This window comes from Ziziphus jujuba, chromosome 1 (assembly GCF_031755915.1).
Source record: "Ziziphus jujuba cultivar Dongzao chromosome 1, ASM3175591v1".
NCBI lineage: Eukaryota > Viridiplantae > Streptophyta > Magnoliopsida > Rosales > Rhamnaceae > Ziziphus > Ziziphus jujuba.
Genome location: NC_083379.1, coordinates 39,654,492 through 39,679,436, shown reverse-complemented (window position 1 = coordinate 39,679,436; position 24,945 = coordinate 39,654,492). Strand labels below are relative to the sequence as shown.

The window sequence follows — 24,945 nt, the reverse complement described above, 5'->3', positions numbered from 1 at the left end:
TCAAATTCATTAGAAAAGTTGCATAATAATTACATAAATAAAGTGATTAAAACAAAAGAAGAAAACTTTGAGAGAAAATGAAAAAAAAGTAATAATTTAGGAGGCAAAAGTGAAAAATAAGTCAAAATTTTGGAGGTAAATTGATATTAAACCCTTGAAAGAATCCAAAAACGGAATAACCGAATACGGATAATACATTAAGGCGATATAGAAGAACGTTGTCGTTTAAGGTCGGGAAAACAATGTCGTAAAAATTAAAAAGAATAAAAAATTGGAAGAAGCAGACAGAGAGAGCGAGAGAGAGAGAGAGAGAGAGAGAGACAGAGAGAGAGGTTTTTCAGTGACTTTTTCGGATTTGATTCAGCAGCTAAAAGGATTGGAAAAAAGAGATATACGATACAATACACAGACATGGCAACGACGTCGGATTCTCCGCTTACCGACTCTGACTCCGACTCCGAGTCCAATCCAAACCCTAGCCCTAACCCAAACCCAAACTCAAACACAAACTCCAACCCTAACCCTTCCAATGCATTGGTTCCTACGCCTACCTCTGGTCCTGCCGTCTGTCTTCTCAGGTTCGCTGGCGATTCCGCCGCCGGCGGTTTCATGGGCTCCATTTTCGGCTATGGTTTTTTTCTCTTTTCCTCTACTACGCGCTTACACATATACGTGCTTTTGCATCATTTTCTTTTCCATATAATTTTTTCTTTCTTTCTTTCTTTTTTCTTCTTTGGCTGTGTAGAAAAATTTGAACTCAAGTGCGTCTTTTGGTTGTTTCCTACCAATTTTCTTGACTTTACAACTTCCATGCGCGTCTTGAGTTTGGCTGTGGTGATTTGGGATATTTAAGCAAAGATTTGAAAACTTAATCTTATAGTTTATTCTTTTTATGTTCATTTTTTTTTTAAACCCTAATATACCAGTTGTTTTTGTTTCGTTTTGGTTCTATAACGCTGCTTGAAGTAAATTAATGCTATAAATTTGGGGATGAATAGTGGTGGTTTTTAGTTTAAATTGAGTGTTCAACCTGCTTAAGTCCTTTTTTGAGGGAGTATAACTTGTGTGGATTTCGTGCGTGCTGCAAGTGAGGGATTTGAAAAGTAACAGAAATGGCTTCAGGTTGATAATTAAAATTTAAGGGTTGTAAAACTCATTAACCAGAACTGGCTTTTGGATGAACTCGATAGTATTAAGTAAAGACACCACTGAATTAATTAATTGTATACGCATTAAGACTCCGTTGGATTCGATTTGAGCTTTTAATTATGCTTATATTTTTTGTATTAATAAATAAACTGAAAAGGTTGGAAATTTCATGTTTTATGACATTTAATTTAAATTAGACCGTGGTGCTACTTTTACATGCAACTTTGCGTGTCTCATTGTTTATTGGGTTGTTTATGGTGATTAAAGCTTAGTCAAGGTCAGTTGATCAAGTATGGATGCATCCACTTTTTTGTTGTTGTGCATGTGTGTGATGTGCTGTTAATTTTTAAACCATGCCGCTCAAGCTTACTCGATTTAGGCTTAATTTAGGCTTAATGTGTAAGCACTTTAACAAACTGTGACTAGTCTGTGGCCCTTGGCCTGAAATTTTTACTCTTGAAAACCAACCTACTTGAGCTTTCTTTGAGATATCTGAAGTAAATTGATGTCATTTGACTGAAAAATTGACATTGGACAAGCTATTCCTCAACATGATTCTGCTCGTGTATGGCCCTATAAGCTAATTTATTTTACCTTTACATATCTGGGAATATGGCTGCTGAAGGGCCTAAGTATGGTTATGTTTCAGGTGCGGGGCTGGTAAAGAAAAAGGGTTTTAAAGGATCATTTGCAGAGGCTGGATCCTCTGCCAAGGTATGAAACAGACTTTCTTCTTATTTAAATATTTTTGTTAAACAAGTGGAGTTCATTAAGTTTTTTTTTCCTTTATTTTGTACGATATACATGGTAAAATTCCACAACTAATTGCCTATGTCGAATTCAAATCACACTTTTTCTTTGTCAGACGTTTGCAGTTTTATCTGGAGTGCACAGTTTGGTTGTGTGCATCTTGAAGAGGCTTCGAGGAAAGGATGATGGTATAGTAACTTGAATGTGGAATTGATGCTTTAACCTTATACATTCATTTATCTGATGATAATGCTTTGTTTCTCCGCAGTTATTAATGCAGGAGTAGCTGGATGTTGCACTGGTCTGGCTCTCAGTTTTCCAGGTATGCACCATCTTCGCATTAGGTTAATGATATGCCTTACCAGTAACCCACCCAAGCATCCCCTTCCTCCCCCATCTCAGAGAGATATAAAATCCACCAAATTACAGCATGTGCACCTATCAGGTGCTTTGAGTATCTTGTTAGTCGTTTCTCATATCATGCATTTATAGACACAGTGCTCTATGGTTTCATGCAACTTATGACATCCGTCTTCCATAAGCAAGCGTATTTCACTGAGTTGAATAATTGCATCTTTTTATTTGGATTTAAACTCTTCTTCTTCCAAGTTCATGGTTATGGTTATTTGGCTAGTGAGTATTTCTGGAATCATACTTACATCATGAAGGATTTGTGATCAAAGCTTCTTATTTAATTTCTTAGATACATTTCTTGTGCGTACATATGGATGAATTCTATTTTTCAGGTGCACCCCAGGCTCTTCTACAGAGCTGCGTCACTTTTGGAGCATTCTCATTTATCATTGAAGGCCTTAACAAGCAGCAGCCAGCTCTGGCACAATCGCTTTCCACAAGAAATAGAAGTGAGCAACTTAATTCTCATTTACGTCCTTCCTTTGCTCTTCCTCTGCAGCTCCCTCTTCCGGCTGAACTAAAAGGGGCATTCTCTTCATTTCGCGAGTCCTTGAAGAAACAGAACAAGGGTGCTTTTCCCACAGCCTTCTAGAAGATTGTCTATGCTTTTGTCTTTTTTCCATCTTCTTTTAATGTACTTTCTTTGGATTGGTAAAGACAGTCTGTAAATTTTTTAGTTGAAATGGCTCTCGCTGGTTGAATTCTCGCTTGTTATAACATTTTTGGTGAAGACGGGCCATTATCAGTAAGACAAGGTCTCAAAATTTGTTAGTAGTACAACTTAATTAAACGCCCGGCAACCAAAGGTGTTCATCTGGTGGGATTTTAACTTAATTCTATGTGGCCAGGGTAGCAATAAATTATAAAAATACTATTTATCAACGTTGATAACCGTTCACTAGTGGATACTATTTGGCAATTTAAGTGGTTATTCCAAAAGGCTTAGTTAGGATTTAAGTATAAAAAATCAATATATGGTTCATGATCTGGTTTTGGGCTATACATAATAAAATAAACTGTACTAATTGGTAATTAGCAACAAGATTTATATATTGATATATGTATTAATGAGTATGAACGTATAACTGTCCAAAGAAAGAAAAAAAGGGAATGCGATCATATGGACTCGTATGGCCAATCAGCCTAGGATATATGCATAAAGTATGGTAAAGTGTGATATGGAGGAGAAATAAGGAAATGGCAGCAGAAAGGGGTTGAGATCCATAGAAAGCTCAAACATTCGTATCTCCAAATGGTAAAAAGAATGGAAGAAAAATATTAGAAGATCAGTTCCCTATTAAACTTAGAGTGTATCTTTGAATATTACGTACCTTATATATCTTTATTTGCCTTTTTAGATTCCATCTTTAATGGTCTATTATTATTAAAATCAATACGCTTTTAACGTTTGTTTACCATTTCAACGAAATGACCTATTGCAATACTAAATAAACCCTAAAATACCATAATAGTATTAGTAATAATAATAATTAAAGCGTTCATAAAACTCTATAAAATACCAAACATCAGACAAGACACCCTTTTAGCCTAACAAGCAAATTGTCTCCTTATTACCCAAAAATAAATAAAATAAAAAGCAAATTGTCTCCTCTGTTTCTTTGGCCAACACAAACTCTTCACCGCTAGGAGAAAATACTAGCTTTATTTTAGATTAACTAGCCTAGCTTTGTGAAGTTATATTCACCTATTTTGCACAATGAGCTCGAATTCTTACATGGTTAGAATACTAACAATATATACATATATATATGAAATTATCATTCACTTGTGCATTTATTACACCTTTTAGTCTGTTTGTTATTCTCTTGTATGCATGCATTTGATTTTGTTACATATTTCTCGATGATTATACTTTTTCCAGACTTGTGCATTCAAATTGGATACCAAATCAAGTGGATGGCAGAAGACCATGACGAAAGTGCTGAAAAAAATCGGAGGTATTATGATTTAAACCCTTTAAAAAGTGCAGATCATTTGAACTACCATGTTAATCAATTTCTGTTCTTTTTCCTTTGAATGATGAAATTGATGTAATTAATGTGGTTTTGGATGTAAATTAATCATTGTTTAGGAGCAACATATAGCATAGATGCAGAAGAAGGAATAGCATACGTTTCAGGGAAAGTAGACCCTCAAAAACTGTTGAGGAGGCTGGTGAATGCGGGGAAAGAAGCTGAACTCTGCTGGGTCAAGACTGGAGGAGATCAGTATACTTATGGCAATGGTTATTATGAAGATCCTAGACATACTTCATATAAGGGATCAGATCCTTACTATTGGGATATTGCTCACAATCAACATGGAAACTATTCCTACAATCCTTCTATGGCCCATTACTATCCTCATCATGGCTCTTACTCTTATCCACACCACAATTACCACTATTGAAGATTATTGCCCTGATTAATAAGGGGTTCTTATAATTAAGAAGACCCTCTTATATATATATATATATATATACACATAGATGCTTAATAGTATCCATCGATTTTTGGAATTGGATGCTAGCTAGCTATTTATGGACATGAAATGGAGTTGCATAAGAAGACATTTTTTATTTTGGAATTAGAGATTTTTGAATGTTTTTGATATATATATATATATATATATACATACATATGTATATATATATATATACATGCTAGTGTTATACACATAGATGATAAGAGAGGATCAAGGTAAAAACTTAAGTTTGTGGGGTTTCTTAATTCTTGTATTTGCTGGACTGTTTGGACAATTAGTCATAAATATATGGAGTCCTTTACATTTTATAGCGTTTGAATATTACTTTTACTTGAAACTGTTGAATTTGGTTTGAATGCTAGAAATTGGAAGATCTTTTATATACATTTTCGTAACTGAGATATTCATTTAACTTTTAGTACTCTGCCTTGATTAGTGAGTTCATATTTGCATAGTGCTGGTATCTTAACTTTTGCACTTTCATCTAGATCGCTCATGGTTTGGTAGCTAACACTATTGATCGGGGGGTCAGCAACAAAATTTGTAATGTGTGTGTGTATATATATATACATATATATTGTATATAGTCTTAGTTAAGATATTTATACTTTCATTGCCATTGTTGTGACTGATTTACCTTAGGTACTAATGCAGAAGTGGACCAATTTCGCCTGCAGTTCGATTTGAGTTCTCCAGTAAACTCAATAAAAGTTTTAACGGTGCGTTATCATTTTTTGATCTCTTTCTAAAGAATTTCATTGGTATAGAGAGATCTGCTGGTAATTTTGCTGATATTTAGTATATTTGTTATATGTTTATAGGATCTTCCTTGATCAAAGAAGCTTGCTTCTAATGATTTCTCAGCCAGCAATTGGAAATAAAAAAGCTTCCTGTTCTTGTATTGTAAATTTGTAAAAATAAGTTTTTTAGAACTTCAATTTTCATATATTGTATATCTTCTCTGTATTCCTTTCCTTGTATGATTTTTATAGACGTTCAAGAATATAATAAACTGTATAAAACATGACTCCTTTGATTATTTAAATAGCATTCCTAAACATTAGTGATTTGATCTAATCTGATTGAATATAAGTAATTGAAATTTTAAGTTCTGCAAATTCAAGTTTTGTAGAGTTGCAATGCATGTGCAAATACAGGGCATGCATGTCATGATCAAACACTAATTTAATATATTTGTATATAGTTCAATTCTATCACCTCCACAATCCGTAGTTGGAATCTCCGGCCAGGCGGCCACTCCCAATTTAAAGAGGAAAAAAAAAAATTCTAAATGTTAATAAACAAAACATTAATGTTCTTGCTTTATTTATCTTTTTAAAGAGGGAAACTAAATTAAAAATAAAACAAAAAATAAAACGTAAAGGATATTGGAAAATTAGCCTTTGATATGTCAACTTTGGTAGAATTCCAACAAATTTTACGGCGGGAAGAAATTAATAGTGTTGAGCCGGAGAAAGAGATGTCAAATGTGACAATATAATATGCATATATGATAATTAAAGTGTGTAAACATCACTGACATTTAATTTTTACCCTTCAATTGTTTCTGAGATTATATAAATTGGGGAAAAAGATGAATTGACGAATATCCATAAATACTCAAATTTACATATTTATGGTGAGTTTTGATTCTTCTAACGTTGGAAAGTAAATTTTGAAGACCTGGGTGCCATTTCTTGCACACAATTTCAATTGATCAAGTGGACCAACCGATGAATGAAAGCCTTATATCTGCAATGCCATGTGAACTCCTTTGATATGTATCTAATTGACAATTACTCCAATTTTCTCGCTAGAGCCGGATTTTATACCAAATATATGTATTTCTTCTCACCAACTTCCATTCATTTTGGAGCAATTAGTGGAAAATAAATCTTAATGAGTATATATATGCAAACAAATAGTTACTATTTGCGATATATCATATTCTTTTTATATCGCTCGCTACTTTAGGATCAAATAAAGCAAATATTATCTCAACTTACCAAACAAAGATGGAAAAGATTACTTGAAATAATGAGATTGTGGTTAATACATTTTTTTTCCCTTGGTTATCATTCTTTGATGTAGAATCTAAAACTTCCGTATATATTAATTAATCAAAAAATTATATATCCTAATGCCTGGGTTGATTTATTGAGAAGAAGAGCCACTTTCCGTATATGCACATAATCCTATCTTATTTTTCATTGCAACTTTAAAAACACTATCTTTCAGTCGTTTGGAAACTTTCACAGATTTTTAGAGTTTTTAATTCTTGGGTACGTTTTTGACATTTTGATTCAATGGGGGATACTCCTCCATACATGGTACGCCATATAAAAATTACCCATTTCTTCTCTCTATGTTTTCAGCTTTTTCATTTTGATTTTATTTTTCTTTTTTCATTTTAAGTGACTAAGTCATTAACTTTTTCTCTTTAACTGTATTTCACAGAGATGTGTTCTGAAGTTGGACACTAATTCTCCAGGATGGCACAAGACCATGATCAAAGTGTTGACGAGTGTTCAAGGTTTTTTATTTTATTTATTTATTTTGTTGTTGTTGTTGTTGTGTGTGTGTGTGTGGGGGGAATTTATTTGGTCAACCAAAAGTAAGCCATAATTGGTCCAATTCCTAACATTTTAAGCTTTTAAGAAAAAAAGTGTGGTGGTTTTTGTTCTTCATGAATGCCTTCAGTAAGACTATTAATTCTTGTTTATTTGTTGGGGTATAATTGTCGTTTAGGTGTATCATACACCATAGATGCTGTCCAAGATTTTGCATATGTTGAAGGTAAAGTAGAGTCGGATGTACTACTAAAGATCATGGAAAAAGCAGGGCAACATGCAGACCTATGGCATATAGATTCCATGTATCAACCCAGCACCAGCGGAGACCACCTAAAAATGCAGGGTAATGATGATCATGATCATGGCCATGGGGACGTTAATGGTGACAAAGTTCCTGATAAAAAGCGAACTAATTGCTGTATGATGTGAAATGATAATTGCATATATGATTTATTTTGAGTTTCTTAGTGAAACTATGTTATATTATGTTTAGGGTGTACATTTCTCCCTTCGCATAATTAATACCCACCTGGAAAGAGTTCAGACACTCCATGAGTCATGATTTTTACAAAACCTTTTTGGATTGTCAAGAAAAAATTACATGTTCAAACCCAGTGATAAAAGCACTTTGCAAATCGATCCCATAATCAAATTTTTGTTTTTGTCTTCTTGTTTTTTTGTTTTTTTGTATATATAAATAAATGTATATATATTCATTAATTTTAAACTTTTATTGAGAGAAAAACAAGACAAAGAAATCTAATTAACTCAAAGAATGGGATGCCATTTAGACATATGCAATTGCTTAAATATAGTAATAATCTTTTATTTGGACCCTCCGATAGGGAATTGCAAATTTTTCCAAAAGCAAGTTAGATGTCAAATTTATTTCCAAATTTGCAATTGGCATTGTATTAATTCCACTATCATAAACTTTGTGGTTAATATTATTTTGCTTTTTAATTTCTAAAAGGATCAAATATACTTTATCCTCCTAAACAATTAAACTTTTTGCATTTATCATCTAAATTTTAAAAAGTATTACATTACCATATGAACTTTAATTTTCTATCACTTTACTTTAATTATGCTATTTTGAAAGATGGATTTCATAAAATTAATTTTACATAACTAATGTAATCCTATTGGAAAACAATTTTATTTTATTTGATTTTTAACAAATATTTATGGCATAATTTTGCCAAATTTATTTGAAAAATTGAAGAATTGCACCAAAATAGACAACGAAATAATAGCTCAGGTGCTAATGTGATATTTTTTAAAGTTTAAATGGTAAAATTTAAAATGTATAATAGTTGGAGGTGAAAAATGTATTTAACCTTTATTAAAATATAATTCAGTTCACCGTTACTATTTTATAAAATTTAAGATTGATATGGGTATTTACTGTTAAAGAACTCATGGCAGTGCTTAGAAGTTCATAACACAGAAACATAGTCATAATTAAGTTAATCGAGGTGAAAAGAGGTTTCATCCCAAGGTCCAAGGAGGTAAGGTAAATTATTGATAGGAAAGGGCATGTTAACGTTTAAAATTGTCAAAGATTAACCCAAAAAGACAACAGAGATTTGGCAACGAATAGGACTAACCAGTCCCGGCATCAGTTATCCTGCTAAGTAAATGGGTCATATTATATCCAGCAAGCCCCTAAAATAAAATAATCTTATGAAGTAAGTAGTCTGATACATATAGGCCTCTTTACAAATATGACAGAAGTAATTACGAAATCACAAATTACGTCCATGCCACTGTCCGTCACAGAATATACATAAAAGCATTTTAATGGAGAATTTTAAAATTATAATTTTTTTTGGAAAAATCATCTTCCAACCTACTTTCCTATACTATGAGAATCCTATTTGACCAATTGATTTTGAAACACTTTTTGATTTTATAAAATAGAAGATTATTTCTAAAACAAAAATAAATTCGTTCTGCTATCAATTTTAAAAAATATTAAAATAATATTTTTTATTTTTAAAAATTATTTTTAAATACTAATGGCTAAATATCTATTATTTTTATAAAATAAATAAAAATAATTTTTTATTTTTTATTTTTAAAATAATTATTTTGAAAACTGAAAATATAAAACATGCGACTTAATTTCTCATATGATTCCCATCTCATTTAAGCTTTTATAAAACATCCCCTCGGCAGAAAATTAGCACAAATTGGTTATTAAAAAAAAAAAAAAAAAAAAAAAGAGAGCAGAAGGGCTGGCTATGAAACCACTGTTAAGGCCACGCAAAACAAAAAGCCACGAGGTAATAATGATAGGGTATATGGACCCTCTTTCTTCAACAAATGGTACGATATAATGCAGCGGGACTGTTCTTGGATTTTGGAGGATCTTTTTGGTCAAATTTAAACATATTTTTGAATTAATGTTTACGGTCTAGGAATGGAAAGTGAAAAAAATTAATCTTCGATACGTACTATATATGTATATTCAAAAGACGCATAAAGTAAAAGAGAAATCACATGCAGATATGCATATATATAGGTGAAGACGATTTAATTTCCAGGAAACTGAAGCAGAATACGATCTCTCATTAATTGAAGTGGTAATTTTAGTCAGATTTTATTTCAATTATTCCTTATTCGACCTCCAATTCTTTATTTGTGAAATTATTCGTAACCAAATTAGCACCGTATATAAAGGGTTAGAGAATATATATATATATATATATATCTATGGGTTTCCCTCTCACTCTCTCTCTTTATATAAATATATATATCATTATATATATATGGCAAATTTTTTTTTTGTCAGTATATATATATATATATATATATATATGCGTTTTGCTAGTTAGTATTGTTCTCCATCATCATTATTTGAACAAAATTACCCTACCTCTCCTCTATCTCACATAAAAATGTTTGATTCCATGGACATATTGTTTATTTTGTTGCCTCTTGCTATAATTCTTGGTTTTCTCTACTTTCCTTTTGTTATGATACTGGTATTTTGCATTGTACTAATACCATACTTCATGAGTGCAACAAAATGAAATTAGATGTTCTCACTCACCGACTCGGTAAGGCAATGACCATCCAAGGTTTTTTCAGGTTTATTTGTTTATTTTTTTAATAATTTTTTTCAGCACATTTTTTACTATTCTCCTTCGCGTTGGGTTAGTTATTCTCTAGGTTTTAATTTCTTATATGATTTTTGGTTGTAGGGTTTCCATACTATGCAAAAGATGCAGTTATTAGCACTACTAGCTAGCAGCAGTTTAATTATGAATTTGGCTAAGGTACAAATTTCCTGGCTGGTGATCATCTCATCATGACGTGCCCCAAGAAACGCTGCTTCTGCTTATTTTGATTTAGGTCCCTATTTAATGTTTAAGTTTTTCTCATTGCTTTTGCTTGCCTCCGAGTTTTTAAATATGTTATGGATCTTCAATTGAGAAATAATAGAACAATATAGTATAGTACTTGTTTTCTCTTCTATTTTTTCTTTCTTTGGAGTGTTCTCTCTCTTCTCTTTTAATTTGATTTGTTTTTAAATTTAAATATTATCACAACATTCTCTACATTATTTACGAAATAAATTTAATAACTATTTTGACAATAATAGCGTTACTAAAAATATTAATATAACTTATATATATATATCTATATATATAGTGTTAGGCTTATATCAAGATAGCTTGATAATCATGCCTTTTAGTTTAAGATTTAAAATTAAAAATTAATATGAATTTAATTACATCCTAAAAACCTATTTACAAATAATTATTGATTTTTTTTTGCACTCTTTTTATTAATAAATACAATTTTAATACATTTAAATATTGAAAAAGAAAATTCTAACATTAATCCTATTATTAAATATTTAATTTTAGTCTAATTGTGCATATGTGTGCGTGTGTGTGACACACACACAATGCATAAGTAAATAAAAAAATTATCCGTTATAGATTGCTTTACTATATTATTTTGTAAACTAAGTGAACATTTTAATAAAAGTCTAAAGATACCAAAAAAAACATTTTAGTATGACAAATGCTATTATATTATTGGTTTATATTTAGTTATTAAGATTTTGTTTGCAAAACTTTTTATAACAAATCTTTTTAAAAAAAATAAAAAACTTTTACTAAAAAGTTAATTACGGTTTGATTATTAATTTAAAAAATATTTTGTGTCAATATTAAATTGAGTGTTTGGCAATATAAATTTTATGTCAATGTTAAATTGAGTGTTTGGGAATATAATTATAAAAGTACTTTCAACATAAATGTATACAATATATTTTTATTATTATTATAAATTCAATAATTTTTTTATAAATAAATAATTGTAATTAAAATATATAATATTTATAAAAATTAATAATAGGCGAATATTATTGCTTATAAATCAGTGTGAAGAAGTATTGTTCGTCCTTTTATTTTAATATTTGGCACTCTATAAGTTGTCCACATGGGTTGCAGTAATAAAGGTCGTAGTAAAGGTTGTAATTAATTAAGATTCTTACTTAACGGAGCGGGTCCTTAATTAATAATTTTTTAAATAAGTAATTGAACAAAAATAACCAAAATTTGCGGGATATTCCAATTTTTATAAGATAAAAGTAACTGAAGATTCATGTTATATAATATTATATATTTTTTAAAAAATATAATATATTACATTTTCTTTATTTTATGCTTGGATTTAATTCTAAATATTCACTATAACACATTACATAGTTGATATATATATATATATATATATTGTCCATTACATATACGTAACATGGTTTTTTTGGTATTAAAAATTTTAAATATATTAAAATGCTACTTATACAAATGATAGAAATCAAAGTTTAGCAAAAGGTTATTTTTATGTATGGCAATTATATGTATGGAAAGCCTTTTTATATACAATATAAAAGAAAAAAAGATAAAAGATAGAAATCAATACTAATAGAGATGCAAGCCTTTTTAACATTAGGAACAGGGGTTTTCATCACTAAATAGAGAATTGGTTATTGTCAACAAGGATGTTTCAATTGTTATAATTTCATCACCAAATTGAGAATTTAAAAATTATCATTAGTGGTTATTATCAACTAAAATCTCAAAAAAATAAAAATAAAAAATAGAGGTGGTAAGCTAAAGAGGGTTACTATGGTGATATTTCTATATGTCCCTTGAATTTGATCAACATCAACCTTAACTATTTCTATGGAAGGAAGAGTATATAGGATACAATCAATTGGTGATTTGCAAAATTTGAACTCAACTTAATTAATATGCGGACAAAATAAAAATTAAAAATTAAAAAACCCAGAATATTTATTATTCATCTGACTAGTGATATGGAAGATTTGAAGATCAATGGCATATATAAAAATCTATTTATAAATTTCTCCTATATATAGTCTTTTTTTTTTTTTTTTGATTTTATATATATCAAGGTTTTTTTTCGTAACAAAGCAAATCTGGTATATAAACGGTAGCTTGTGCTTATAATTCGGCAAAACTCAATTCATTATTCACAATTAAATTAAATCAGTGATATATAACTTTTGTAATGTATTCACTACCAATAAAGTGGGTGTTGGCTTTTCAGCACATTAATTTTTCGTATAGACCTTTTTTGAATTTTATCCTAATATACCAAAAGATATCATACTCCAAAAATAATAGCATATAAAGGAGAAAAAAAAAATGATCATCTCGGGTCGCTCAGATTCCTAGTATCCTCCACTAAAAAAAAAAAATAAATAAATAAATAAATTCAAATAGTATTCCAATGATGAAGACAAAATTTATAGGATCCGTCGGTATAGCTGATGAAAATAAAACTTTAATCTGTAGAGTTTTGTATAATATATTTTTTTGAAATTTTTTTTTTGTTAAAAAGTTAATAAGTATTTGGTTGTAAATAAAAAAACTGCATTAAATGCTCATTAAACTGTATTAAATGTTCATTAAATTTTCATATAAGGTAAAAAAAAAAAAAAAACAGAACTTTTTAAGAGAAACTCAAAATTCGGACTTTCTAAAACAGTTTAAAAAAATTTATTTTTTGGTTAACAAATACTTATTGAGTTTTGTCCAACATTTTTATTTTTTGGATAAAAGAGCTTTTAGTATTTCAATAAAACTTAAAAAAAAAAAAAAAAAATCCTGCCAAACAGAGACTAGAACTTCCTTTCAACATGTTAAAGCGAGGAAAAAAAAATCACAAGAATATAAAACCGCTTACCTTAACCGTTTGATTATGGTTGATACGTTCTTTTAGTTATTTTTCCATTTCATATTCAAAGCCAATCAACCATCCTCAATCAAATCCAATCCAAAAGTGATTAAAATGACCGGCCCAATTCTTCTATATAATCACCCGCCCTCTACTCTTGTATCAATACCAAAACTTTGAAAATTAAACACAATAATTCTCTCTTGCATTCAAATCCATTTTTTCCCAAGAAACGGTCATTCTTTTAGTAACCATTTTGGTTTCTGCTACCAAAAAAAGCAGAGGCACAACAAAATCCTTTTCCACCATTTCTAATAACATCACAAAAGCAAGTTAGCAACAAAATTAGCCTTCCAATAACCAAACATTTAGTCAAAGAAACAGAAAAAATAATCTCTTTGTATTTTTCAATGGATTTCACCGGCTATATGGTTAGTCCACAACATATATATGTCTCATCTATCTTCTTTGTTCATTTTTTTTAATTTCTTTTTGTGCAGCATATTCTTATAATTTCTGGGTCATGATTTTTTTTTTTTTTTTTTTTGGCAGAGTTGTGAACTGAAACTTGATACCAAAGCAACTGGATGGCACAAGACTATGACAAAAGTGCTAAAGAGTGTAAAGGGTATGTATATTTCTCATTCTTTTTCGCAGTTTCAATTCATGTTTTTATTAATATACAAATATTTCTTTTTGCAGATTTAATTAATTTTCTTTTCATATTTATTAAAATTTGTCTAGGAGTATCTTACAGCATTGATACTCAAGCGGGAATAGCATATGTTCGTGGAAAAATCAACCCAGACAGTCTACTGAAGATGCTGGCAAAAGCAGGGAAACATGCTGAATTGCTGAGGGTTTATTCTGGAAAACATCATCAATATGCATCAGCAAGAGGAGGGCAAATTGGTTATGGTTATTATCAAGACCCATATTTATATGGAAATGGGTATCATCAAAATTTCTATGGAGCTCCATTAATGGAGCATTGCCATCCTCAATCTCATCATTACTCATACTATGAGCCAACTGCTCCTCCTGTTCAGGGTTTTCCTCAGCCACCACCTCCAATGGACATTAGCCCTTTCTATAATCCAGATGCGCAGTGCTCCATTATGTGATGATGATGGTGATGAAAGCTAATCATTTATCTTACGGTATTTCTATATATGAACTATATATATATATATATATTATAATTATATGTATTGTTATATGATGCCTAGTATACTGAATACTATTTTTTCCTCCATATTTTATAAGGAGAGAAGTATAATTAAGACTTTATGCTTGAATTTCTCCATGTTTTAAAGGAGAAATTAACGTTTGTATTGAGGGAGACGTTTTGGAGAAATTAACGTTTGCATTGAGGGAGACGTTTTGGAGTTGAATTATCTAGTAATTAATGTGTGGAAGTGTATTTAATTATGATAAACTTTTTTTTTTGGATATTTATTTGTTATTTATAAGTCTCATTTTCTTTTTATCGGTTCTTGTTGAGATTTTTAGCTTGATATAATTTATTGCCAAATAACAACGTGATCGTGTTTTTGTATGATATCATTTTCCTTAAGGTAACCATAATGACCAGATCTTAAAAAAAAAAAAAAAAAAAAAAAAAACTTATTACCATTATAAATCATAATTGACAAATCGACAATTGAAATTGAAAACTATAGGCTACGTATATTTGGAACTTTTATAGTTTGATTCTACAAGGAAATGGAAAACCGAAGAGTAAAATAATTCTTACATTTTTTTTCTTTTTTATTTTTTTTAATTTTTTTATTTTTTATAAATAAAATTTGTAAAATTGAATACCTGTCTTAATCAATGGATTGCAGGCTAAAAATAAATAATAACAATAAAGTCTCAATCAATGAAGAATAAAAATTTCCATGGTTTTATTTATTTTTCTTTTCAAAAAAAAAAGAAAAAAAAAAAAGAAAAAAAGAAAAAAGAAAAGTGTTCAAAAAGGAAAGAAATATCTGTACTGATAGTAGGTTATATTTTGTTTATTTGTATTAGATATTAGTTTTTTTTATTTAAATTTGTATTGATTTTGTATAAAAACAAATAAATATAGATTCCTTATTATTTGGGAGAGATTTGGAGATATTGGTGACTTATGTTAGTCACCTTGGAACAGTCTAGGGTTTAAGATCTAGTGCTGAAATCCTTCTTCTAATTTATATATATATATATATATATATATATATATATTATATAAACATCTATTGTATGTGCAAATTTGAACTACATACTGTATATGCAAATTTGAACTGACACTACTAATGGAGAGATTAGTCTGTAATGCGGTTTTACAAATATGGATAGAAGTACGTACCAAGAATGACTATAATCCCCATTGAGACCAAATAAAAATATTATTCCACATAAAATAGTATTTTATTTTCCTTTTCTTTTACTGCGCAGCAATCAAATTGTTCCTGTTTTTAGAAACAACCTTACCTTTCTTACATGTTGTGATTCTTCGTTTGCACTATATTTTCCTACTCGGTTACTGATTTGCTATGAATACATTATTATTCCAAAGCTCGCTTTTGTTTCAGATACCTTTTCAGCATCATTATTCCACATACAAATCAATTGCTGAAATAATCGTCCACAAAGAGATGAAATATGAATCGGCTACATAATACTACTACACCTTGGTCCTTGAAGAGTTTAAGGGCATTGTCTTTTCCTACAATATAACACGTTCCATCAGGAATAATGAATCCAATATAAGATCATTTTGCTATAATCAACTTTAACTTCTTTTTAAAGAAAATGTGTAGTTTATGCAGCAGAAATCATGTTATACATTAATTTACATCAGGTAGGAGAAGAATTTCTCGGCAACCAGCTCACAAAGTCAAATTATTCATCCAAAAGTCAGTTTAATGTGCGCTTCGCGACTCAGTTTCTTGCCTGCTTTTTTCACTAAGAGGCAGACCGTAAAATTCTGCCAAATAAGCTAAAGCCTCTAAGTTACTATCACAAACCTTCCATAGAGATGCAACTTCTCCTTTGGAGACTGTACCCCAGTTCTCACAATCATCAAGAAAGTCTAGCAGCTTTGAATAGAATGAATCATAGTTCATCAACAAGACTGGAACTTGAAGCTGTGACCCAATTCTCTCCAGTTGAATTAATGCTAATATCTCAAACAACTCGTCCAGAGTTCCAATCCCACCAGGAAGCGCAACAACAGCAGTCCTATCAGAACTACAGTTTCTCACCACAGCATCTACCAATCCGTGCTTCCTAGCAGAGAAAAACCTGCATTTTTGGAGCATCTAGAGCAACTCAAGAGTCCCTTAAATGCTGTTTTTGTAAATTTTCTTATAGTTGGCAATATATTACCTGCATGTAAAATATACTTCCAAAGGTAGATATGGATGAAAATTTGATGCTGTCCATTCTCCAGCTTCTCTACCAATCTTAAACCCACCAACTGGTTTTCCTGCTTGTAAAGCACCTTTAGTAGCGGCATCCATTAGTCCAGGACCAGCCCCTGACCATGAAGTACAGTCCAAAAGGTTTGCAATCTGCTTGAAATTTGAAAGTTTCACTCATTACTCATTTAATAATCAAACTTTGATAATGTAATTTGTATTTGTGCACAGCCAGGATTCTTGTATGAATATGAATTAGCAAGAAAAAAGCTGAAACAAATGACTCACCTCTCTGCCCAACTCTAGTGCTTGCAAGTAATGGGAATGAGTTGGTCCCATCCTTGATGAACCCAAATAAATGACTCCTCTCCCAAGTCTGTGTATGAGTTCATAACACTGTTCCATTTCTTTTCTAACCTTTCAAACATGAACACCAAATTTACATATGAGCTCTTTAATGGTATTGTCAAATATTTCCAGCATTGTAAAAGTCTAGCATAACAGAACTACAAAGTAAATAAAGTAAAGCTTTCCTGTTTGCTCCAGAAATAAAGCATAAAAGGTTGGTAAAACTCTTGGTTAATAAACAACTATTAGCGACACAATTCGCTATGAAATTGTGAGGCAAAAGAATCAACATGTAGGACTAGTTTAATAGGATACATTGAGGGACATGTTCCAGACAGACATCTGGATCCTCATTCTCAGGCAACCTGCATCTACCACATTTGGGCTTGTTCTTTCTTCAAGTTCAGTTAAAGCAAGCTTGCTCGAAAAAAGCCTACCTTTTGAAAGCTTGAAACTAATTTTATGCCTCTTCATTGCGGGGAAATACTGAAACTTCAGAATCTTTTCACAAGAATTTCAAATCAAGGTATGCAATCCAGTTGAGGGATGTTTTAATTAGTATAGAAAATTTGAAGATCATTGACATATGTATATGTATGTAATGTATATAGGCCTTTCTTTCAAAGAAAAATTGGTTATAAAGAGCAGCATGTGCTCATATTTCAAAAATTACATCTACTCATTTACAATTCAAACACTAGACAAATATTGTATTGTGTTAAGTAGAAATGAAATCCAGGTTGCTTGAGCACTAACTAATAGTTTTCATACCAAAACACTGTATATTAGTGTCAGTCAAGGCTTCTAATAAGTAGCCTGAGCTGTTAGCTTGGTGTTAAAGCGTGGCATCACTCACTCTCATAGAGCTAACATCATACAGATATCTCAGCCTCAAGTTGCCACATATATTTGAGGTCCTCGCTGTGGAGACAAAAATGTTTGTTCTACAACATGTCCAATGTTTGTTTTATTCTCCTGATGCTACGAATGATCAATTATAATGCTTAAACCTCTAGAAACTGTGTTAACGTCCAACTATAAAACACCCAGGATTTAGTAAACCAAATGCAGTTCAAATGATCATTAAATTAATTGGTCCAAGAACAATTATTATGATGATGATAAAACCATAAAACGCATTTCGGATAACTTTTCAACCTCACTATTCCATTTAAAAAAAAAAAAAAATTTGACAAGAAGATCACGACTATGAAGTCATTACAAATAAAGTAATAAAGAAACAGAACGCGGGGAAACTATGAATACATTACAAAGCTTGAGGGGAATTAGAAAGTTAGTAAAGATAACCCAGCAAATGTATATTCGCAGAGTAAAATACAGAAATACAGCATGACAAAATAACAAACGAAATAAACATACACAAAAATTTGAACAACACACGCGCACACACACACACACACACACACACACACAAAAAAAAAAAAAAAAAAAAAAAAAAAAAAAAACCAATAAAAAGAATAAAATGCCAAACTGGGTCTACCTCACTTGGGCTTGCTCTTTCTTCAAGATCAATTGGATCATGCTTGCTTGAAACAATTCTTCCCGAGTGACACCTGAACTTCGAAATTTTGAAGCTAACGTTATGTCTCTCCATTGCAGGCAAATATTGAAACTTTACAATCCCTTCACAAGAATTTCTAGCTAATACATGAGAACCCAGTGAAGCCAACATTGAAAACCCCATTTCCCAAATCCTCCAAAGGTGTCCAAAACAGCTCTATTGGATAGACTTGGAAGAAAAATCTGATTGTGATTTTTCGAACGCAATGCAGAGAGTTATAGAAGATGAAAACAAGTTGAGCACTGAAGATTGCAGATTTTGACGAGATGGAGAGATGGCGAATAGGGTTCCATTTGGGTCAACTTGCTTCCATAATTTGCCTAAAGGAGCAACGCTTCTCTCTATGGTGGCAAGGAGAAGAGAATTTCTAACCAAATCAGGGATATTCTCGTCCTTGTGGACAAAATCGATGGCTATGGGCTTGACAGATTTACCATTAATCTGGGCCATAAGGTCCAAATGGGCCCAATATCAAGCCTCGTTTTGGGCTCTGGAGAGCAAGTCGGCCCAAATAAATCTTAAATCAGGGGCAAGATGGTACTTTCGATAACTAGGGTTTGGAATAAATCCTAGCTCGCCTCTCATCACTGTCTCTCTCAAAAACTTAGCATCGTCTGCCGAGATTTGCAGCCCTTGGGAGAGTTAAGCCTAGAGTTCCAAAATGGGTATTCGTCTATTCTAACTGTTTTCTCATTCTCTTCGGAAAGTTTTGATTTTTCGTTCTCAAATATCTTTTTGGCGATGGGTATCTCTGAATTTGCTTTAGTTGAAGCACTATCTTCCTAATTAGATAGTTTTTACTGGTTTTCATTACGCTAATCTTGAGTGTTTGCTTGGTTTGATAGGTATTTCTCGGGATTCCATGCATAAGAGGCGTGCCACTGGTGGCAAGAAGAAGGCTTGGAGGAAGAAGAGAAAGTAACTCCCTCTATTCCCTTAAAAATTCTCATTTATTGGTTTTTTTTTCCTTTGTATTTGGGGCATTTTTCAGGGTTTTTTATTTTTATTTTTATTTTTTTTTATTTTTTATCTCCCTGTGGTGGGTGAGAAAATTTAGAGGCTAGAAAATGTTTTTGAATTTTAGTGGTTTAGCTTTGTACTTGGATCTTTCTGTTAATTTTTTTTTTTTTTTTTTTGGGTAGACAAACCGAGTCGAACTTGGTATACTTAGTTGCTAAGTTGCTCATTTTGTTTTTGTAAAGGTACGAGCTTGGAAGGCAACCAGCAAACACGAAATTGTCAAGCAACAAGACAGTGAGAAGGGTTAGGGTTAGAGGTGGTAATGTGAAGTGGCGTGCTTTGAGGCTTGACACTGGAAACTACTCCTGGGGAAGCGAGGCTGTGACCCGTAAGACTCGTATTCTTGATGTGGTCTACAATGCATCCAACAACGAGCTGGTCCGTACTCAAACTTTGGTGAAGAGTGCCATCGTCCAGGTTGATGCTGCACCTTTCAAGCAGTGGTATCTCCAGCACTATGGTGTTGATATCGGACGCAAGAAGAAGACTGCTGCTGCTGCTGCCAAGAAAGAAGGAGAGGTAGGGACCTAGTTTGTGTGTGTGTGTGTGTGTGTGTATATATATATATGTATATATGTATATATATGTATCTTTTTCTTTTGGCTTGGTTTTATCCTCCAATGTAGAATGTATTTGCGCAGAGGTCGGACTCGCGCTAAAGGTATGTTATTTGGAAAAGTTTTTATATGTTAAACCATTCGATGAGGAAAATGCAATTTTCATTGTTGATTATGTGGACTGGAGAGTAAAATTGGATCTTACAAATGAGATACAGCTTTATGGTTATGTTTCCTCTTACAAGGTTTGACCGTGTTGGTTGACAGGAAGGTGATGCCACTGCTCCTGCCACTGAGGAGGTGAAAAAAAGTAACCATGTTGTGAGGAAGCTGGAGAAGCGTCAACAAAATCGGGTACTTGACCCACATATTGAAGAGCAATTTGGCAGCGGTCGTCTATTGGCTTGCATCTCATCACGACCTGGTCAGTGTGGTCGTGCTGATGGGTATGTCATTTTCATTCACTGAGATCTAAGACCGCTTCATTATTATTAATTAGGTTCAGAAGTTGATAAAGCATGCTTCTTAAGAATATGGATTTTTAACGTATCAGTTATAGCTTGGTAATCCTTGATTTAGAATGTGTATAGGGAAAAAAGTTTGAATTTTGTGCTGATGGTTTTGTCACTTTCTTTCTTCGAGATCTAACTAAGACTGTGCTTCATTATTATTAATTATGTACAGAAATTGAGAAAGCATGCTTCTTAAGAATATGGTTTTCTAACTTACAAGTTATAGCTAGTTAATCCTTGATTTTAGAATGTCTATAGGGAAAAAGTTTGAATTTGTGGTGATAATGTTTCAGATTCTGTATAAGTTTTTGCATATCAATCAACTTCTGAAGGGGAGTGGTAACCCGTAGCAAATTTTGTTGCTTAGTTGTTTCAGTCATACAATATGACCTGCTTGTGTTTACATACTTTTGGCAGGTATATCTTGGAGGGAAAAGAGCTTGAGTTCTACATGAAGAAGCTCCAACGTAAGAAGGGGAAGGGAGCTGCCTAAAATTTTGTTACTTATTCATCTTGAGATTTTTTTACTTTTATCCTTTCAAATGTTGGAAGGTACTGATATGAATTTGTTGAAGATCAGTTTACTTGAAACAAACTTTCATTGTGTTATTGTTGAATTTTGAAGTAGCATATTTTCAGTTACTATTTCTTTTTGAGAAATGGTTATTCTGTTTTTGATGGGAGTTTTTAAACACTTGTGCCTGAATTTGTATGTTCCTGGTGGTTTTGGAAAGTGATGCAACCGAAAGCACGCCTACTATGTTTTGAAAATTGATTTAACAATCCGGTTAACATAAAATACCCTTTGCATCCTTACAAGAGGCGTGGTGGTCTTGGAAAGTTCGGTTGATAATGTAGAGTTGCATGTAACAATCATGTAAAATTGGATTGTCGTTCTTGTACAGCCATGTCTTAGTCCGTAATTGTGACATAAAACTGTGTATTTTTTAGTATGTCATTTCGTTGGAAAACATTAACAAATAAATAGAACAAACAAAAATGATTATTGCTATTTAATATGAGTGGAAAATCCCGTCCAAATTATAAGGGAAGTAAATTAAAAGACTGAAGTTGCAATGGTTCTTCAACTCTAAAAGCCTAGGATGCAACTTCACGATACACAAATCCTTCTCGGAGAAGATGACACTTGGAAGAAACATTAGCTCATCTAGAGGAGAGGGAGGTTGTATAAAGAATTCTTTCAAATATCAATTGTGAGAGATTGTTCGTGTGAAAAGAATTCATTCAAAAGCAAAGTGAGAATGTAATGTGAACATTATGTCCATAGAGGAGCAAGTTCTAAAGTTTGCCATATTTCTTTCTAATCCGCTCTTTAACAAAATCATTTCGAGCTTTGGTTCGTGCTTGTTGAGGGGCAACGTTGAGATAGGAGAGATGAACACCAATGGCAAAGAGGGCAGCACCAGAGATGAAGCATCCTACTGTCATGGCCAACTTCTGTGGTGTAGAGGGATAACACAGCACCATGTTTTCTTTACGCTCAAAAAATAAAACAAAACTGCATTAGTCTTTCACATAACCATCATTCCATGAATACCCACATAAAATTATCTAAATACAACATGGTAAACAAGGAACAATGAAGATTTAATTCATCAAATATATACCCAAAAAAAAGAAAAGATATGATTCATCAATTCTTTAACCAACCAAATATGTATTGCAACCGTGTAATTTCATTAGAATAAAATAGCAAAAGATAACACAATACATGGTGATTGGCCTCTCTAAGAGCTGATTAACCGCCTCAAAAATATTACAATCAAGTATCATCACTCGGAAGAAGGAACTTATGTGCAACAAAATGTGAGAAAGGAAGAAGAGCCTTTTAAGTGGCATTTTATCGAACATATAGCAGGCAATTTTATTATTATTAATCATGCACCAGGCCTGTAGATGTCTATAGTTACAAATAGTAAAACAGAATTTAGGATCCATACCTGAAGAGAGCTATGCGCTTTTTTTTTTTGTTGGGGGGGAGGAACGAAAACTCCCAAAAAGCCAAGTGGGGTGGGGTTTTAGTGGTGGGAAAAAAGATGGGTATTAATATAATATATAACCGTATTCAAAAAGCAATTTCAGTTCCAGACGATCTGAATTAAAAATTTTCGAGGGTCGATCCAATTATCGTATAATTGAAATACCCAATACCACTCTTATTCAATCCGAATTGCAGATTTTTGGGATCAGAGAAAACAGAGTAATAGCCGATGAGAGACGATGAGATCACTGATGAAAGGCAACTACGGCACCCCCTCCATTTTTATAATCACCTTCACGGAAACAGACGGTAGGACCCACTAAAGTACACGTTTGAAAATATTACCCCTTTTTTTTTTGGGTGAAATGGAGCAAATATTGGATGGCCTCTTAGATTTTATGTCCCGAGACAACAGCCAAAAAAAAAAAAAAAAAAAATCATGTTAGGTGGATCCATACGCGGATTTCATATACTTTTATATTTAAGAACCATAAAATTTCGGATCCATGTAATTTTTTTTTTTTAATTATTAGATAGAGTTATTTTTACATAGATATGATTTAAACCATTTACTTGTTCGAGTAAATTATATATAAACTGTCAATCACTTTGCAATGACAAACTTCTAATTAATTTACATTGCATGGTTTAGTGAAATGCAAAAACTATATTGAGCTTAGAGCACTATGATCTAAACTAATTATCCTCCGTTTATCCACATTAAATTGATTCTGTTTGTTACCATTGACAGTTGAACCCAATTCTCTTTTCTTTTTAAATACTTCTAAGGTCATGGAACAAGAACAAGATGACAGGACTAGAATTTTACCTTGAAGTAATTATCATCATAGCTGTGCCTGAAATAGAACTCATTACAAAACCTATGGCATGCCTTTATACAAAAGTAAGTGACGCAAGTAACACGTCGACTTTGGCATTTCCATCTGGTTTCTCAAGTTCTTTAGCAAATGGATCAGTGTGCATGCTGCTGAAGAACTTTTCTGTAGTATTTGAAGGTTCTTAAGTATTCTAACTGGATGAAGAAAGATTATATAAGTTCGGAAGTATATTTTAGAAAGCTGGTTTCCAATTAATCTGTTTATTTGTTTTTGTTTTCCTTCCTTTTGATACACTTTGTGGTTTTGTGTCTTCAGCTTCCTTGCGTCCCAAGTTTGGTGGACGTGATGCTTCACTCATCTAGTAACGAAGTGATTAATGATTATCAGGTGCATGCATACAGAGTTTTGTCATGGTTTTTAGACCCTTTGAACCAAAACAAAAAAATTATAACATAAAAAAATTCCTAGTTTTCCACCAAAATGCAAGGTTCAAGATTATTATATTTATTAATTGGAATGCACATTTATGTAACCAAAGTTAGATATATATACATAGAATCCTTTTATGGTCAGGACCGATCTGACGAAAATGGTGCTGTTCAAAAATGTGAAAAAATGACCAGCTGTTAGATTTCAACTTATCCAGTGAATGATTTAGATATTTTTCTGTCACACGTGAGAAGATTGCAATTTCAAAAAAATTTCCTTCAACCTTCCCACTTCAAAATATTATTTTCTTTCCCGCTAGCAGTACTGTTGTACACAGCCTTTACCATTTTAAAATTCCTAAATAAAATCCTCAATCTCTCACCGTTTCAAAATTCCTAAATAAAATCCACTGTTCCAGCCCCATAAATTTTTCTGTTGCTTCCACCGTCCGGGCCTTCTTCGTGACAATCCAAAATCCATTTAGAGCTTCGGTTAAAAGTTAGTATTTGTAAACCATTGTTTTTTTTTTTTTTGAGCCTTTTTTTTTTAAGTGTGAACAAAAAATCAAAAAAAAAAAAAAAAAAAAGAAAAAAGAAAAAACAATGACATCGATAACCTACAAACGTCACCAGCTTAGGTACCAAACAAGTGGGCATTTTC

At 31.9% G+C, this 24,945-nt stretch overlaps 5 protein-coding genes and 1 long non-coding RNA gene across 9 annotated transcripts; 4 read left to right on the top strand and 2 right to left on the bottom strand.

Moving 5' to 3' along the window:
- The first annotated feature begins 268 nt into the window (after positions 1 to 268).
- On the top strand, positions 269 to 3,067 carry LOC107404257 (chloroplastic import inner membrane translocase subunit TIM22-2). Its single transcript, XM_016011206.4, has 5 exons — positions 269 to 631; positions 1,799 to 1,863; positions 2,015 to 2,087; positions 2,168 to 2,221; positions 2,646 to 3,067. The coding sequence occupies exons 1-5, from the start codon at positions 412 to 414 to the stop codon at positions 2,903 to 2,905; spliced, it is 672 nt and encodes a 223-aa protein (XP_015866692.3). The 5' UTR covers positions 269 to 411; the 3' UTR covers positions 2,906 to 3,067.
- Positions 3,068 to 4,243: 1,176 nt separating this feature from the next.
- On the top strand, positions 4,244 to 4,722 carry LOC107435493 (uncharacterized). The gene is made up of 2 exons (XM_016047118.4): positions 4,244 to 4,271; positions 4,406 to 4,722. The coding sequence occupies exons 1-2, from the start codon at positions 4,244 to 4,246 to the stop codon at positions 4,720 to 4,722; spliced, it is 345 nt and encodes a 114-aa protein (XP_015902604.4).
- A 9,032-nt stretch (positions 4,723 to 13,754) lies between these two features.
- On the top strand, positions 13,755 to 15,001 carry LOC107404255 (heavy metal-associated isoprenylated plant protein 32). Its single transcript, XM_016011204.4, has 3 exons — positions 13,755 to 14,023; positions 14,145 to 14,220; positions 14,337 to 15,001. The coding sequence occupies exons 1-3, from the start codon at positions 14,003 to 14,005 to the stop codon at positions 14,714 to 14,716; spliced, it is 477 nt and encodes a 158-aa protein (XP_015866690.2). The 5' UTR covers positions 13,755 to 14,002; the 3' UTR covers positions 14,717 to 15,001.
- A 1,119-nt stretch (positions 15,002 to 16,120) lies between these two features.
- Positions 16,121 to 19,296, bottom strand: LOC107407678 (probable cytokinin riboside 5'-monophosphate phosphoribohydrolase LOGL10). 4 transcript variants are annotated; one of them, XR_001580671.4, is made up of 5 exons: positions 18,846 to 19,294; positions 17,285 to 17,413; positions 16,965 to 17,149; positions 16,423 to 16,880; positions 16,121 to 16,302 (listed from the first exon to the last, which is right to left on the bottom strand). XR_001580671.4 is itself a non-coding variant. In XM_016014972.4 (5 exons), exons 1-5 carry the CDS (start codon positions 19,047 to 19,049, stop codon positions 16,261 to 16,263), a joined length of 837 nt encoding a protein of 278 aa, XP_015870458.3. In that variant the 5' UTR covers positions 19,050 to 19,296; the 3' UTR covers positions 16,121 to 16,260. The 4 variants fall into 4 exon arrangements, 3 of the variants coding, with proteins under 3 accessions (XP_015870458.3, XP_015870456.3, XP_048335353.2); XM_016014972.4 differs by having other exon boundaries at positions 16,604 to 16,880; positions 18,846 to 19,296; XM_016014970.4 differs by lacking the exon at positions 16,121 to 16,302 and having other exon boundaries at positions 16,333 to 16,880.
- A 159-nt stretch (positions 19,297 to 19,455) lies between these two features.
- LOC107408203 (small ribosomal subunit protein eS8) lies at positions 19,456 to 21,693 on the top strand. The gene is made up of 5 exons (XM_016014973.4): positions 19,456 to 19,591; positions 19,772 to 19,844; positions 20,129 to 20,465; positions 20,771 to 20,949; positions 21,433 to 21,693. The coding sequence occupies exons 1-5, from the start codon at positions 19,588 to 19,590 to the stop codon at positions 21,506 to 21,508; spliced, it is 669 nt and encodes a 222-aa protein (XP_015870459.1). The 5' UTR covers positions 19,456 to 19,587; the 3' UTR covers positions 21,509 to 21,693.
- A 309-nt stretch (positions 21,694 to 22,002) lies between these two features.
- Positions 22,003 to 23,419, bottom strand: LOC107404270 (uncharacterized). Its single transcript, XR_001580428.4, has 2 exons — positions 22,977 to 23,419; positions 22,003 to 22,508 (listed from the first exon to the last, which is right to left on the bottom strand). It is a non-coding gene; the product is annotated as an uncharacterized LOC107404270 (long non-coding RNA).
- Positions 23,420 to 24,945: the final 1,526 nt, after the last annotated feature.

What these genes read in the sequence shown, in the direction of transcription:
- LOC107404257 (XM_016011206.4), top strand. Translation starts at nt 412, where the DNA reads ATGGCAACGACGTCGGATTCTCCGCTTACCGACTCTGACTCCGACTCC. An exon ending in AGGCTGGATCCTCTGCCAAG is followed by an intron (nt 1,864 to 2,014) that starts GTATGAAACAGA and finishes TTTCTTTGTCAG; the next exon opens with ACGTTTGCAGTTTTATCTGG. An exon ending in TCTGGCTCTCAGTTTTCCAG is followed by an intron (nt 2,222 to 2,645) that starts GTATGCACCATC and finishes TCTATTTTTCAG; the next exon opens with GTGCACCCCAGGCTCTTCTA.
- LOC107435493 (XM_016047118.4), top strand. Translation starts at nt 4,244, where the DNA reads ATGACGAAAGTGCTGAAAAAAATCGGAG. An exon ending in AGTGCTGAAAAAAATCGGAG is followed by an intron (nt 4,272 to 4,405) that starts GTATTATGATTT and finishes ATCATTGTTTAG; the next exon opens with GAGCAACATATAGCATAGAT.
- LOC107404255 (XM_016011204.4), top strand. Translation starts at nt 14,003, where the DNA reads ATGGATTTCACCGGCTATATG. An exon ending in TGGATTTCACCGGCTATATG is followed by an intron (nt 14,024 to 14,144) that starts GTTAGTCCACAA and finishes TTTTTTTGGCAG; the next exon opens with AGTTGTGAACTGAAACTTGA. An exon ending in AGTGCTAAAGAGTGTAAAGG is followed by an intron (nt 14,221 to 14,336) that starts GTATGTATATTT and finishes AAATTTGTCTAG; the next exon opens with GAGTATCTTACAGCATTGAT.
- LOC107407678 (XM_016014970.4), bottom strand. Translation starts at nt 19,049, where the DNA reads ATGGGGTTTTCAATGTTGGCTTCACTGGGTTCTCATGTATTAGCTAGA. An exon ending in CACTAGAGTTGGGCAGAGAG is followed by an intron (nt 17,150 to 17,284) that starts GTGAGTCATTTG and finishes AATTTCAAGCAG; the next exon opens with ATTGCAAACCTTTTGGACTG. An exon ending in GAAGTATATTTTACATGCAG is followed by an intron (nt 16,881 to 16,964) that starts GTAATATATTGC and finishes CCAAAAATGCAG; the next exon opens with GTTTTTCTCTGCTAGGAAGC.
- LOC107408203 (XM_016014973.4), top strand. An exon ending in CTGCCAAGAAAGAAGGAGAG is followed by an intron (nt 20,466 to 20,770) that starts GTAGGGACCTAG and finishes GTTGGTTGACAG; the next exon opens with GAAGGTGATGCCACTGCTCC. An exon ending in CAGTGTGGTCGTGCTGATGG is followed by an intron (nt 20,950 to 21,432) that starts GTATGTCATTTT and finishes TACTTTTGGCAG; the next exon opens with GTATATCTTGGAGGGAAAAG.